Source organism: Corticium candelabrum, chromosome 1, assembly GCF_963422355.1.
Source record: "Corticium candelabrum chromosome 1, ooCorCand1.1, whole genome shotgun sequence".
Taxonomy (NCBI): domain Eukaryota; kingdom Metazoa; phylum Porifera; class Homoscleromorpha; order Homosclerophorida; family Plakinidae; genus Corticium; species Corticium candelabrum.
The window spans coordinates 10,449,947-10,461,513 of record NC_085085.1 but is presented as its reverse complement, the minus strand read 5'-3'; the positions used below and the strand labels follow the sequence as shown (position 1 = coordinate 10,461,513).

The 11,567-nt window shown below is 40.0% G+C and overlaps 1 protein-coding gene across 1 annotated transcript; it reads right to left on the bottom strand.

The window, feature by feature from the left end:
- Positions 1–668: 668 nt before the first annotated feature.
- Positions 669–3,138, bottom strand: LOC134198104 (roundabout homolog 1-like). The gene is made up of 6 exons (XM_062667439.1): positions 2,815–3,138; positions 2,654–2,705; positions 2,531–2,584; positions 2,385–2,468; positions 1,017–1,286; positions 669–943 (listed from the first exon to the last, which is right to left on the bottom strand). The coding sequence occupies exons 1-6, from the start codon at positions 3,136–3,138 to the stop codon at positions 669–671; spliced, it is 1,059 nt and encodes a 352-aa protein (XP_062523423.1).
- Between the last annotated feature and the right edge of the window lie 8,429 nt (positions 3,139–11,567).

Genomic DNA, 11,567 nt, shown 5'->3' with positions numbered 1-11,567 from the left:
AGAAAAGATAATAAGTAACTAGAACTCAAAAATTCATGTTTAATAGTTACCTATATTTGTATTTCTAGCATCTTGGCCCAAGCGGTTGACTGCATGGCAGCGGTAAAAGCCAACGGACAATTTGTCCATCTTTCTGATTTCTAAGAGTCCTGCTTTGCTGCTTGTCAACCGTTGTGAGCCTCGAGTCCAGTAGACGTCCGGTGCGGGTGGACCGACAGCAGCACAACGCAATTCTAATTCTCCTTGTGATCGAACAGCAACGATAGGAGAAATGGAACTGGTGATACGAGGAGGAGCTGCAGTCAAAATAACATTGATATAACATGGCTCATGCATGATAGAAAGGAATCGAGTGACCTATAACTGTAAACGGTACTTCGTGTCTCAGTTTCTCTCCCGTCTGTTTGGTTGCGATGCACGCGTATCTTCCGCTGTCATCCAGTGTCGTGTTTTTGATAATGAGAGTGCAACCTTTTTGCGTCGTCCTTCCTGCTGGAAGACTGCCGCCAATCTTTTCCCACGTCAATGAATATCCACGGATAGAACAAAGGTGACACTTGAGTAGAGCGTCCGTATTAACAACAGCTTCTCCAGGAAGAGTAGGAATGTCTAACACAAATACGACAACGACGATTACAATCCATAGACAATTAATATAATTTGTTAATCTAACTATTTAAATCTAGTCTGAGAGTGAGAGAGTGAGTCTTGTTTCCAATATCGTTTTGTGCTGTACAGATGTATTGACCTACATCCGATTGCGTCACGTTACGAAGAATGAGAGTTCCGTTCTTCTCTATTTTGCTGGACTTGGGCAAATCATCTACTCGAGACCAAGTAATCGTTGGAATGGGATATCCTGACGTCAAACAGTCCAATTTGACATCGTCTCCGGGAAAGACGGAAACAACGTCAGAAGACACTTTAACAAAAGATGGAGGAGCTGCAAGTTAAAGATATTTATTTTACATACAATAATAATGTAATATATGTGTTCGATAGAACAGAAGTGATACCTTGAACGGCAAGAGTGGCGTATGCTTGCTCTAACCCAAACACGTTTTTAGCTTCACATACATATGATCCTGCATCTTCTTGTTGGATATCAACGATTCTTAGTGCTTTAGTGAGCAATACAGAAGCTCGCAATTTCGGGAGCGGCGAGTTATCCAGTCTTCTCCAACTGATTGTAGGATTTGGTGTTCCACGCGCCTCACATTTGAAGACAGCTACTCCTTTTTGTAATACGGTCATGCTGACTGGAGAACGAGTGATGACGGGAGGGTCTAAAAATCAAAAGTATAGTAAGAAGAAGGTATAAAAACTAATACGTTGACAGAAATGATTTATGTCTTTATCCTAGTCTATATCTACATTTCCAGAAGCGTAGCGTTGACCTCTAGAAATGGAGGCCTAGAGTCCAGTAGACTTCAAGATGCCATGGGACACACCCACTTATTATTGACTTGTAGTTATCCACACACTAGATATCCGTATGTTTACCCAGATTCACAGTGTACTTGGTTAGCTATACGTTCCTGCACGTGTGCAATCGGCTGCATGGTTTAAACATGTCACTAGACCACAAGACTGACTACTAAGCATGCTCGTTCGCTAGAAAATTGACAAAGACAAGAAGAGGCAAACCCGACTAAAGCAAGATTGCATAATACTTCCTATCGGTAGCGGGGTAGACATTACGGTTGTGTTCATCCATTATATATACTCTACACTCAAAGAAATTAAATGCAGTTGTTTGGTTAATTAAGCGTCACTAGTACGTTGGCTCGATTAATTTAATAACAAACGTCTTTGTCCACTAGATTCAATATTATATTGCATGGACATGTGACTCACACGTGAAGCCCTAGTATTCCGATATTTGATTAAAGCATTTACAAGCATTACGTATTTAAGTCCAAAAATATTAAGACCACGTCCACAAATAATGAGGATTTAGCCCACACTAGTCAATGCTACGATATATACCTCTCTACAAACACAGGCACAGTCCCTCTCATCTCTCTCTCTCTCTCTCTCTCTCTCCCTCGTGTGTGTGTGTGTGTGTGTGTGTGTGTGTGTGTGTGTGTGTGTGTGTGTGTGTGTTTGTGTGTGTGTGTGTGTGTGTGTTTGTGTGTGTGTGTGTGTGTGTGTGTGTGTGTGTGTGTTTGTGTGTGTGTGTGTGTGTGTGTGTGTGTGTGTGTGTTTGTGTGTGTGTGTGTGTGTGTGTGTGTGTGTGTGTGTGTGTGTGTGTGTGTGTGTGTGTGTGTGTGTGTGTGTGTGTGTGTGTGTGTGTGTGTGTGTGTGTGTGTGTGTGTGTGTGTGTGTGTGTGTGTGTGTGTGTGTGTGTGTGTGTGTGTGTGTCGAATAGCAACAATACATACCAATGCTAGTTCCACGCGGTCCCACGTCACCTTTTTCACCTTTCTCGCCTTGCAGTCCAACGAATCCCTCTTGGCCCTTTTGGCCTTAATAAGTATCATAGAAATGAATAACAATTGAACAAAGTGCTTTAAATCTGTTTCTGTACCTTGTGGTCCCCGTTTACCATTGTCACCTTTTGCTCCCACGCTTCCTTTGGGACCTACGATAACATATACCCATCTTTCTTTATATAATCCCTAATTATAAAGATACGCTGTTTTATCAATACCTTGAATGCAGACTCTTTCGTTTGCGATACAGTGAGCTCGCAGTGATCGCAGCTGCACGTACGAGAGAAGTATACAAGCAATTTAATGACTATACTACTTCTACTGTTCCATCATGCATTTACGTGTAATTAGTTAATTAAGGAGTTGAATAATTTTTCACCTGCATATTGATCATCTCTTCTACAAGTTTGTCCATGTTAGTGCTTCCTTTATTGTCGACTTTGCCACCGAGAGCTTCTCTAACGTAACGATGTAGCATGTCAATGCCGTGACCGTCTGCATTCTTTCCTACAGAGTTGATCTTTGCTGCTCGTTTATCTTGTATGTCGTTGATGTGAGCCTGGAGTTGGTCAATTCTGATTTGATGTAGAGCAAACAAGCAGAAAGTAGCTGCAACCAGTATCAACGTTGCTGCACAGAAGGCGTACAAAAGGAAACGATCCTTTCGAGAGACCATGCACCGGTGCTCGCTGATCTCTCCCATCGTCTGGTTCTGAATGAGCAGCTGAGCAGTGAGAGTGTGTCAACATATCCTTGTAATAAGCGGAGAGTTATCAACTGAACTGCGGTAGAATGCGGTAGAATGCGGCGTGCCGTAGATAGAGAGATAGATTGCACCAAATGTCGTGTGCATACTTCTGACCTCCGTGGGAGTTTGTATGTAGTCTCCGGAAGAAATTAACTCCTCCCAGTGAAGTGACGCCTCCTGGTTGTATTCAAGTTTGAACTTTAACGTAAAGCGTTTCGCTATTGCCAGTGGTTTTCATTCTTGACCGGCTACGTACGCTATTTCGCCGTCAGTCATTGTGCTGATTGTACCATATCATTGACGTCATTAACTCATCACGTGCACAACATACTATAGAACGTGGCTAACGCAATCAGTGTAATGTTCTTCTTATTTTTTTGGTAGCTCGAAATAACCTCATAGTGTGATGACTACATTAGCGCTTTTCAGCAATTTAGCGTACAATGTCTATATATCTAGAGAATATTGTTTTACCGTTTATACTTAGCCTACCATGTAATTATTTTTGCTTCACTCGATAATTCAAATTCTGAACAGTTGTAAATAAAATACAGAATACATTACAGTGTTCGAAATTCCCAAAAATTTGCTAGTCGGCAGTAACAAGTAGGCGTGGTCACAACAGCCTTGGACACCAGGCCGTCTATTTTCTAATGCTCCCTATGACAAGGTTTGTTACAGTACAAACTAGTAAATGAAGCTGTGTTTACACCGTCGCTTCAGAGCTACGAGTGTGTGTGTGTGTGTGTGTGTGTGTGTGTGTGTGTGCGCGCGCGCGCGCGTGTGTGTGTGTGTGTGTGTGTGTGTGTGTGTGTGTGTGTGTGTGTGTGTGAACTGTTGATGGCTTGTTTGACTGTTATGTTAACTTAGAAATTTTAACTGTTGTTGCTGTATAGATGAATTGGATGAATTGAAATTGAAAAGAAAGCAAGAGCAGGTATCGTCATCAATGTGTTTATAGATTAGTTGCCTAATGAATGTATTTATATGGCTAAGGAGTTTAGCTGACACACTGTGAGCAGTGGCAGATCCAGGGGAGCCCAAAGGGCTTGGGCCTCACCTTCTCTGATCTCTATCTAGTAAGATCTAAAAGTACACGTTCGAAAGTACAGGCTGCTGACCTAATGCATATGCCCGCTGGTACCAAGATGGCATGCATTGCGCATGCTCCACATCGTAACATATGCAGCAAATTTCCGTCTTCGAACCAACTGCTACTATAGCTAGAAACCAACAGTTAGTTTCTGCCAAGAGTGTTGTTGGACTTTCAAAGTTGCATGGGGAGGCCAGCTGCTTGGGTTTAACTTTTATGAGACCTTGTGTTGTGAAGCATGCATTTCAGAAGCCATACCTACTAATATTGGGGAGGTCATGGCCTCTTCAGGTTCATGCATAGCGATGCCTCTGCAGAATCAGAAATTGTGCTCATAATACAGGAGCAAGTGACAACTGTGTATTAAAAATCAAAGTAGTGTACGTGTAATTCTCATAGTGACTGGAAACGAGATATTGCAATCACCTGCACTTGCTTTCAGTGCTCTTAAGTCGTACTGTACCGTGGCATCCGGGTTTCATAGGCGGAGCAGCTCAGTCATTTGGATAGCCGGCTAACGGATACGCGTTTTCTTTGTTTCAATTACATTTATTCTTACCAATCTTTGAGTCCGATGCTACAATTGGCGCTGCGAACAGATGGCTTCGAAACCGGTTCTTGGATTCAAGGATTTTGAAAGACTTACCAGGTCAATTGGTACGTTAAAGGAAGACGCGATTCAGGATTCGTGTCGGCGTTTCAAGAGTTGGAATATCAATTCGCTCAAGTTCTACCTGGACTTAGCTGTTACAGATTACAATATCACGGAAGACACTCAGAGAAGTTTATTTCTGAAATGTCTAGATGAAGGTATACGTATGCGTCTGGAGAACGCGGTACTGCCAAGGGAAATCACAGACTTTAACGTCGAACAACTTATTGAGAAGAATCAGATGTTCTTTCACCGTAAGTGCGATGCAATTGTAGAACGAGTGAAATTACATCGGCGAATTCAACGGGAAGAAGAGGCTGCACAGGAGTACGCCGAAGGATTGAAACGAATCGCAACGAATTGTTCATTCAAGGCAGGAGAATACGAAGACAGATTGAGAGACATTTTTGTGGCAGGGCTTAAAGATGACTCTATTCTACAAAAGATGTATGAGAAAGAAGACTTACTGACGCAACCATTGGATAAAGTGATTCTCCTAGCTAAGACGTTGGAAGGAGCAAGAGATAGTGTTATGGCAACACGTGAGGCAACGACAGAATCGCAAGGGAAAGTTTGTCATCTACAAGGAAGAAAATATGTGAAGGGAGGCAAACCTTACAATAAACGTCACCAGGCCGGACGAGGGTTTGTCCGTTTTCAATGCAGAGAAGAAGGACACTACCAATGGGAATGTACGAAGAAGACGGCGGAGAACCAAGAAAAATCATTGGGATTTAGGCGTGGCAAAGTTGTTAAACCAGGAGATGTAATTCAGAGAACAAAGAAGATACAACAAGCTCGAAACTCCCAGAAGGTAGATTTAGAAGGAAGCTCGTCTCAGGAGGATGAAGAATCAAGTTATTGCATTGACTCTGTCACAAAGAATGTTTACTGTGCAGAAAATGTTTGAGATACATTAAGGAACTTGAGGTGAAGGTACGAGTAGATGACTGTTTCTTAACTTTTAGAGTTGATACAGGAGCGGAAGTTTACTTGATGGATGAGATAGCGTGGAATAAATTGGGACAGCCCAAGTTGAGTAAGGAGAGGGAGCAGCTACGAAATTCTTCAGGTCGAATCATGAGATTTAAGGGCATGATGACAGGTCAGGTTAGATTTTGCAACAACCTTGCACCTATTCAATTTCTATGTGATACAATGAAAAGGCTCAAACCTGCTGGGAATGGATTGGGTGGAAAAGGTTGGAATGGCGACAGTGTGCATAGACTATCTTGAAGCTATGGGAAACCATGGTGGTGTAATGTTGACAGAATCAAGTGAGATTGCAGCACCAGTGGAGAAACTATTACAGCAGTTCTCAGAATTATTTACAGATGAACTGGGTTGCTGCAGTGAGATTGTGGGCATCTCTGTGCGACCAGAGGCGGATTTGAAGGTCTTTCCATTCCGGCGACCTCCTATGCATGCATCTACGGGCACAGATCGAGAAGGAATTGGAAAGGAACGTGAAAAACCGTGTATTAGAACCAGTCAACATTGCTCTATGTGCTTTTCCCACAGTGAACATTGTTAAACCGAACGATGATATCAGGATATGCGGTGATTTTAAACCCCTCAATCGGATTATGGTAGTTGATCAATATCCAATCCCTATACCAACAGAAATGTTTAGTTCCCTAGCTGGGGGGGAATGTTCTTCAAGATTGATCTGAAGGATGCTTACAACCAGTTACAGGTGGCCGAGGAAAGTCAAAAATGGCTGGTGATTAACACGCACAAAGGACTGTTCAAATATAGACGATTACCGTTTGGAATCAGTTCAGCGCCTGCCATTTTCCAGAGAACAATAGCCAAAGTCTTGGAAGGCGTGCGAGGAATTTGCATCTATATGGATGATATTCTTATCTCAGGAAAAGATGAACAAGAAAACATGCAGAATTTGTCCCAAGTATTTCAAAAGTTACAGCAACATGGTTTCCGTATTAGAAGAGACAAATGCTCGTTCTGTCAACCATCTGTGCAATATTTGGGACATATAATTGACAGCTTAGGAATCAGAGTATCAAATGAGAGTGTTAAGGCAATACAATTGATGAAAGCACCTAAAGACCAGTCAGAGTTACGATCATTCTTAGGCATGGTTAACTATTTTGGAAAATTCTTTCCACATATGTCTAGCTATACTCTACCTCTAATTCAACTGCTGAAGAAAGATACAAAATGGAACTGGTCATCAACGCATTAAAGTGCTTTTCAAAGGGTGAAACAAGAGTTAACATCTCTACCAATACTGGCAAAATATGATATGTCTCTTCCCGTGGAACTAACCTGCGTGTTGATAACCCCTTCTTCTGGAATGCAGGGGCGTGTCACTATTTTAGATTGGGCTTCCTCTTTATTCTAAATAAAATTAACAGTAAGAAGATGGTATGTCTCCACCAAAGACTGACTGTGCATGTGCCAGGTTACTGCATTACTGAAGTCAAATTAACTCTGATTGGAATAATGTGCTATATACTTGCCGGATATTCAGAAACGATCTCATCTTTCTGGAAAGTGATACCTAGTAGCCGCATTATAATTCATTTTATTGGGACTTGATAATTAACAATTTACTTTACTTGGACGAAGAACAGTAAATTACAGTAATTACTAAAATACAGGGCAGGTTATGTTATGCATTCTGCGATAAATCGTTTGTGTAAGCTGAACTGTATGCTTTATATGTACATACACGTTTGGTTGATATAACAATGATAAATTTAACTGTTATTGTAGTTAATCAACAAAGACATTGAGGTTGCCAGAGATTGTTTCTCTTATGTTCTTTGAAATTTGTTTTAGCGTTTTGAGGCAGAGAGGAAATGTGAAAAACAGGCTATCGAGGAAAGACACAAGACTGAGTTAGTTGAAGAAGAAAGAAAGCTAAGGGAAGTGCAGTCTAATTTGGAAATGGAGAAAAACGAGGCAAGATCAAAATTGAGCCAACTTCAAGAACACTTCAAATTGGAACTAAGCATGAAAAATGAACAAATAGACCGCCTTGTAGTTGAAGCCCAAGAGACTGCCATTGATACGAAAAGAGCTCGAAGTAATTGCGATGATCAGATTCAACAAACTCGTCAATTGCTTCAGAGGAAAGAAAATGAATGTAAAGAGATGACCGAGTTAGTAGCAAACATGAGATCTCAGATGGATCAGAGGCAAAAGCCAGTCTAGAGAGTATGAGATTACGAACCAACAAGAAAGTAGAGTACGGATCTGCAATATGTGTAGTTTGTTCTTCATAAAGTATTTTTATGCCTTCGTGCGCACGTGCAGCGAGAGCGTATGGTAGTCTGCCTGTGTGTGTGTGTGTGTGTGTGTGTGTGTGTGTGTGTGTGTGTGTGTGTGTGTGTGTGTGTGTGTGTGTGTGTGTGTGTGTGTGTGTGTGTGTGTGTGTGTGTGTGTGTGTGTGTGTGTGTGTGTGTGTGTGTGTGTGTGTGTGTGTGTGTGTGTGTGTGTGTGTGTGTGTGTGTGTGTGTGTGTGTGTGTGTGTGTGTGTGTGTGTGTGTGTGTAAACCGAAGCCCATAGTGGGTATGGTAGAATTCCAGGAATTCCAGGTGTGTGTGTGTGTATTTGTGAAACAGGCTTTTGTTTGCTTGTACTGCTTGTTCATTATTGCTGTAAGTGTAGTACATCACGTTTGTTTAGATCTATTTAGAGTTTAGATATTACAATTATAGTTTATTGAACAAGAGTGTTAGACAGACTGTCAGTGATCTTCATTAACATAATATCTGTTTGCATTTGCGATTAAAATCAATCTGAATTAGAATAGCTAAAGAGGTGCCTTAGTCATTGGTGGATGGACAGCTGGTTGCAGTTGTGGTACATGTATATATACTTGTTGAATTAGCTGGTGGATTTGGCAGGAGGCATATTATGTTTTTATCAAATTTTATCTTTATTAGTTTATACAGTATAGCACATGGCAATGGTCAATAGGTGTTCATGAAAATAATAGCATTTTTTCAGTTATTATTTTGAGTATAATATCATTGTATCTTGTAATTGTAGGTGGTGGAAAGTCAGCGGCATGAGCAAGTAAAAGCTCAACTAGAGAAAACCAAGTTGGAAGTAGAATCTCTCAATAGCCAGGTGACTATCAACAAACAAGAATGGCAGAAAAGACAAACTCATTTGTTAAATCTCAATGAGTCACTGATGGTAATGATAATTGTTGAAAATACTTTACTCATGCAATCATGGTTTGTTACAAGGTGCATTATTATTATAGCAACAACTGACAGATGCTAGAAAGAAAATTGAGGAGCGTTCAACAAATGAGACAGAAGCAAAAGGTTTGTAGATTTTTACTGTTATCGTTACAATAATACCATGCAGTCGGCTGGCTGTAATCAAGTGCAATTGTGTATTTATTGAGTTTCATTTTGGTCAAATTTGTTTAGTTTTGTAATGCAGTGTTTTGCTAGATTTAGCAATTCAGACAATTTATTGATTGGGTCTTGATATTCAAGAGTTTTGTTGAAATGCATATACGGACTTACATATATGCAGAAGCTACAATCATTGTTCAGACTAAGTCAGCATTTTGCGACTAAAAATATTAGCTTCTGCATTTTTGCATACTCAGTCGTGAGCCTTGTGTTTGCCTTCGGTTCAGGTATCCTTGAGACGGTGCATGATTATAGAGACCAAACTTTGACAACTTGAAATTATCCAATCTTATACTGCCATATGAAACATGTCAGCATATGGTGCATCACTTTGTTTGTGGTAAAATTTTGTATGTGATCATTTAGAGCAAGCGATTTTGAATGGAAAACAGATCAAATGCCATTAGTTTGTTTTAGATTTGTTTCTGAATCAAACTTTTATCAAGCACTTTTCTTGTCCAGCGAAAGTGGGTCATGGCTTCACTGGACAGCATTATTCAGATGATAGATTACGCACGGTCAACTGGTTGCTTTTCTATTTACTTTAAGTTGTCATATACTACATATGTCATACTTTTTACATATGTTATACTACATATGCCAGTCATGTACATGATGTTTAGCATAGCTACTCTTAGAATTCTTACTGTTTTTTTTTGACTTTTGTTGTATTTTGCCCAAATTTAGTTTCATTGCAGTATGAGAAAGTTAAAAAGCTGGAGTTGGCTTTCTTGAAGACTCACGTGTTATGAGTAGTTCAGAGCTGTGTGTTTTTGTTAGGAAGAAAACACAAAGGTACAGAATAAGATAGAGAGATTACTGAAGGAACGCGAAAGGATCAACCGAGTGTGTGATGCTATGGACGGTGTAATGATTAAGTTAATGAGTACATGACATGATATAGCGTGCATGGACAATGAATGTTTTGTGATCTAATTTTGTACTTCTATTTTTGATAATGCTTGTACTTAAGATGTTCTAGAGCCAGCGGTACTGGCAATTAATTAATCATATGAGACTCGACGTGTGATATGTACACGCTGCACTAGACTTCATGTACTTCAATGATGATTGTATAGAATGACTTAATACATTTTTAAAAAATGAATATTTTAATATTGCATTTTGTGACGTTTTTCTGTAATAGTTTGCAATTAATTATAACATGCCAAGTTTACATTTCTTTGATTTTAGGCTCACCTGCCGGGTTGGTGGGCGCCTAGATGGGGGTTAAAGACCCCACTTGCTCATCATGGAGGAGCATAACTACACGATTTCGAATGTATTGTAAAATTGCTTATGCTTTTAGATGAATTGGAGGAATTCAAACTACAACAAGAAGAAAAACGAAATCAGGTACAGTGCAGAGTACTAAAGATCATGCAATCGAGGCTAGAAGTTTTCTGTCACAATTGAGGGTTGGACTTGGATTCTAATTTGACTATTTTGGAAAATTACTAAAGAGTTATCTGATTAGCCCCAACTAAATATCTTATTTTGTTAATGAAAGCGATAGATCGGCAGTATATATTATAATGTGGATGGGAACAATGCGACAAGATAGCTTACAGCTGATTTACATGCAGGACCAGTCTACATCACGTATATGTTTCTGAGTCATCCAGTTACGGTAGTGTTTGTTTGAAGAAGAAAATAACTGATTCTGGATTGTTTAAGAATACAATTACGTTAGCATTGTCTAATTACAGATTCAACTAATGAAAGTAGGGCAGATAACTTTTGACTAAATGTCTACTTAGTGCAAATTTTACAGGACTCGAGATAGCATGTGTACGGTGTGTTTGCATGGCATTGTGGTAATTAACCTATTAGAATAGATAAGGTTTGGCGATTGGTAAAATAACAGTGGGGGCCCTTGATATCAGGTTTGCCTTTCCAACTTTTGTTGGCAAGGCTACACCACTGCTGTAGCATGTGCATCTTGAACTTGTGTGCTACGACTAGATAGAGTGAGCAATGCTGATACACTTTTTAAAAATACATATGAGGTGTAGACTTCAAAGCTTGTACAATGGATAAAAGATATTTGGGTCAGATTGTGGTGTTTGTTATGTTCATTGTAAATGGAATTGCACTGCTATGTTTTTAGAGTGATGGGATTGTACAAGTACAGAGATGAACTAACTGGGCATAGCTACTGTAATGCCAGTAATTCTCAAAGTCTTTTTTGCAAGAAGGGTTTTGACAACATGACTTTGTTTAATGAATTTGCATGTA

Bases quoted from the DNA above. Each gene is read 5' to 3' on its own strand.
- LOC134198104 (XM_062667439.1), bottom strand. From the start codon at position 3,138: ATGGGAGAGATCAGCGAGCACCGGTGCATGGTCTCTCGAAAGGATCGT. The intron at 2,469-2,530 runs GTACAGAAACAG...ATACTTATTAAG, and splicing joins TGGTAAACGGGGACCACAAG to GCCAAAAGGGCCAAGAGGGA. The intron at 944-1,016 runs GTATCACTTCTG...TTTAACTTGCAG, and splicing joins CGCCACTCTTGCCGTTCAAG to CTCCTCCATCTTTTGTTAAA.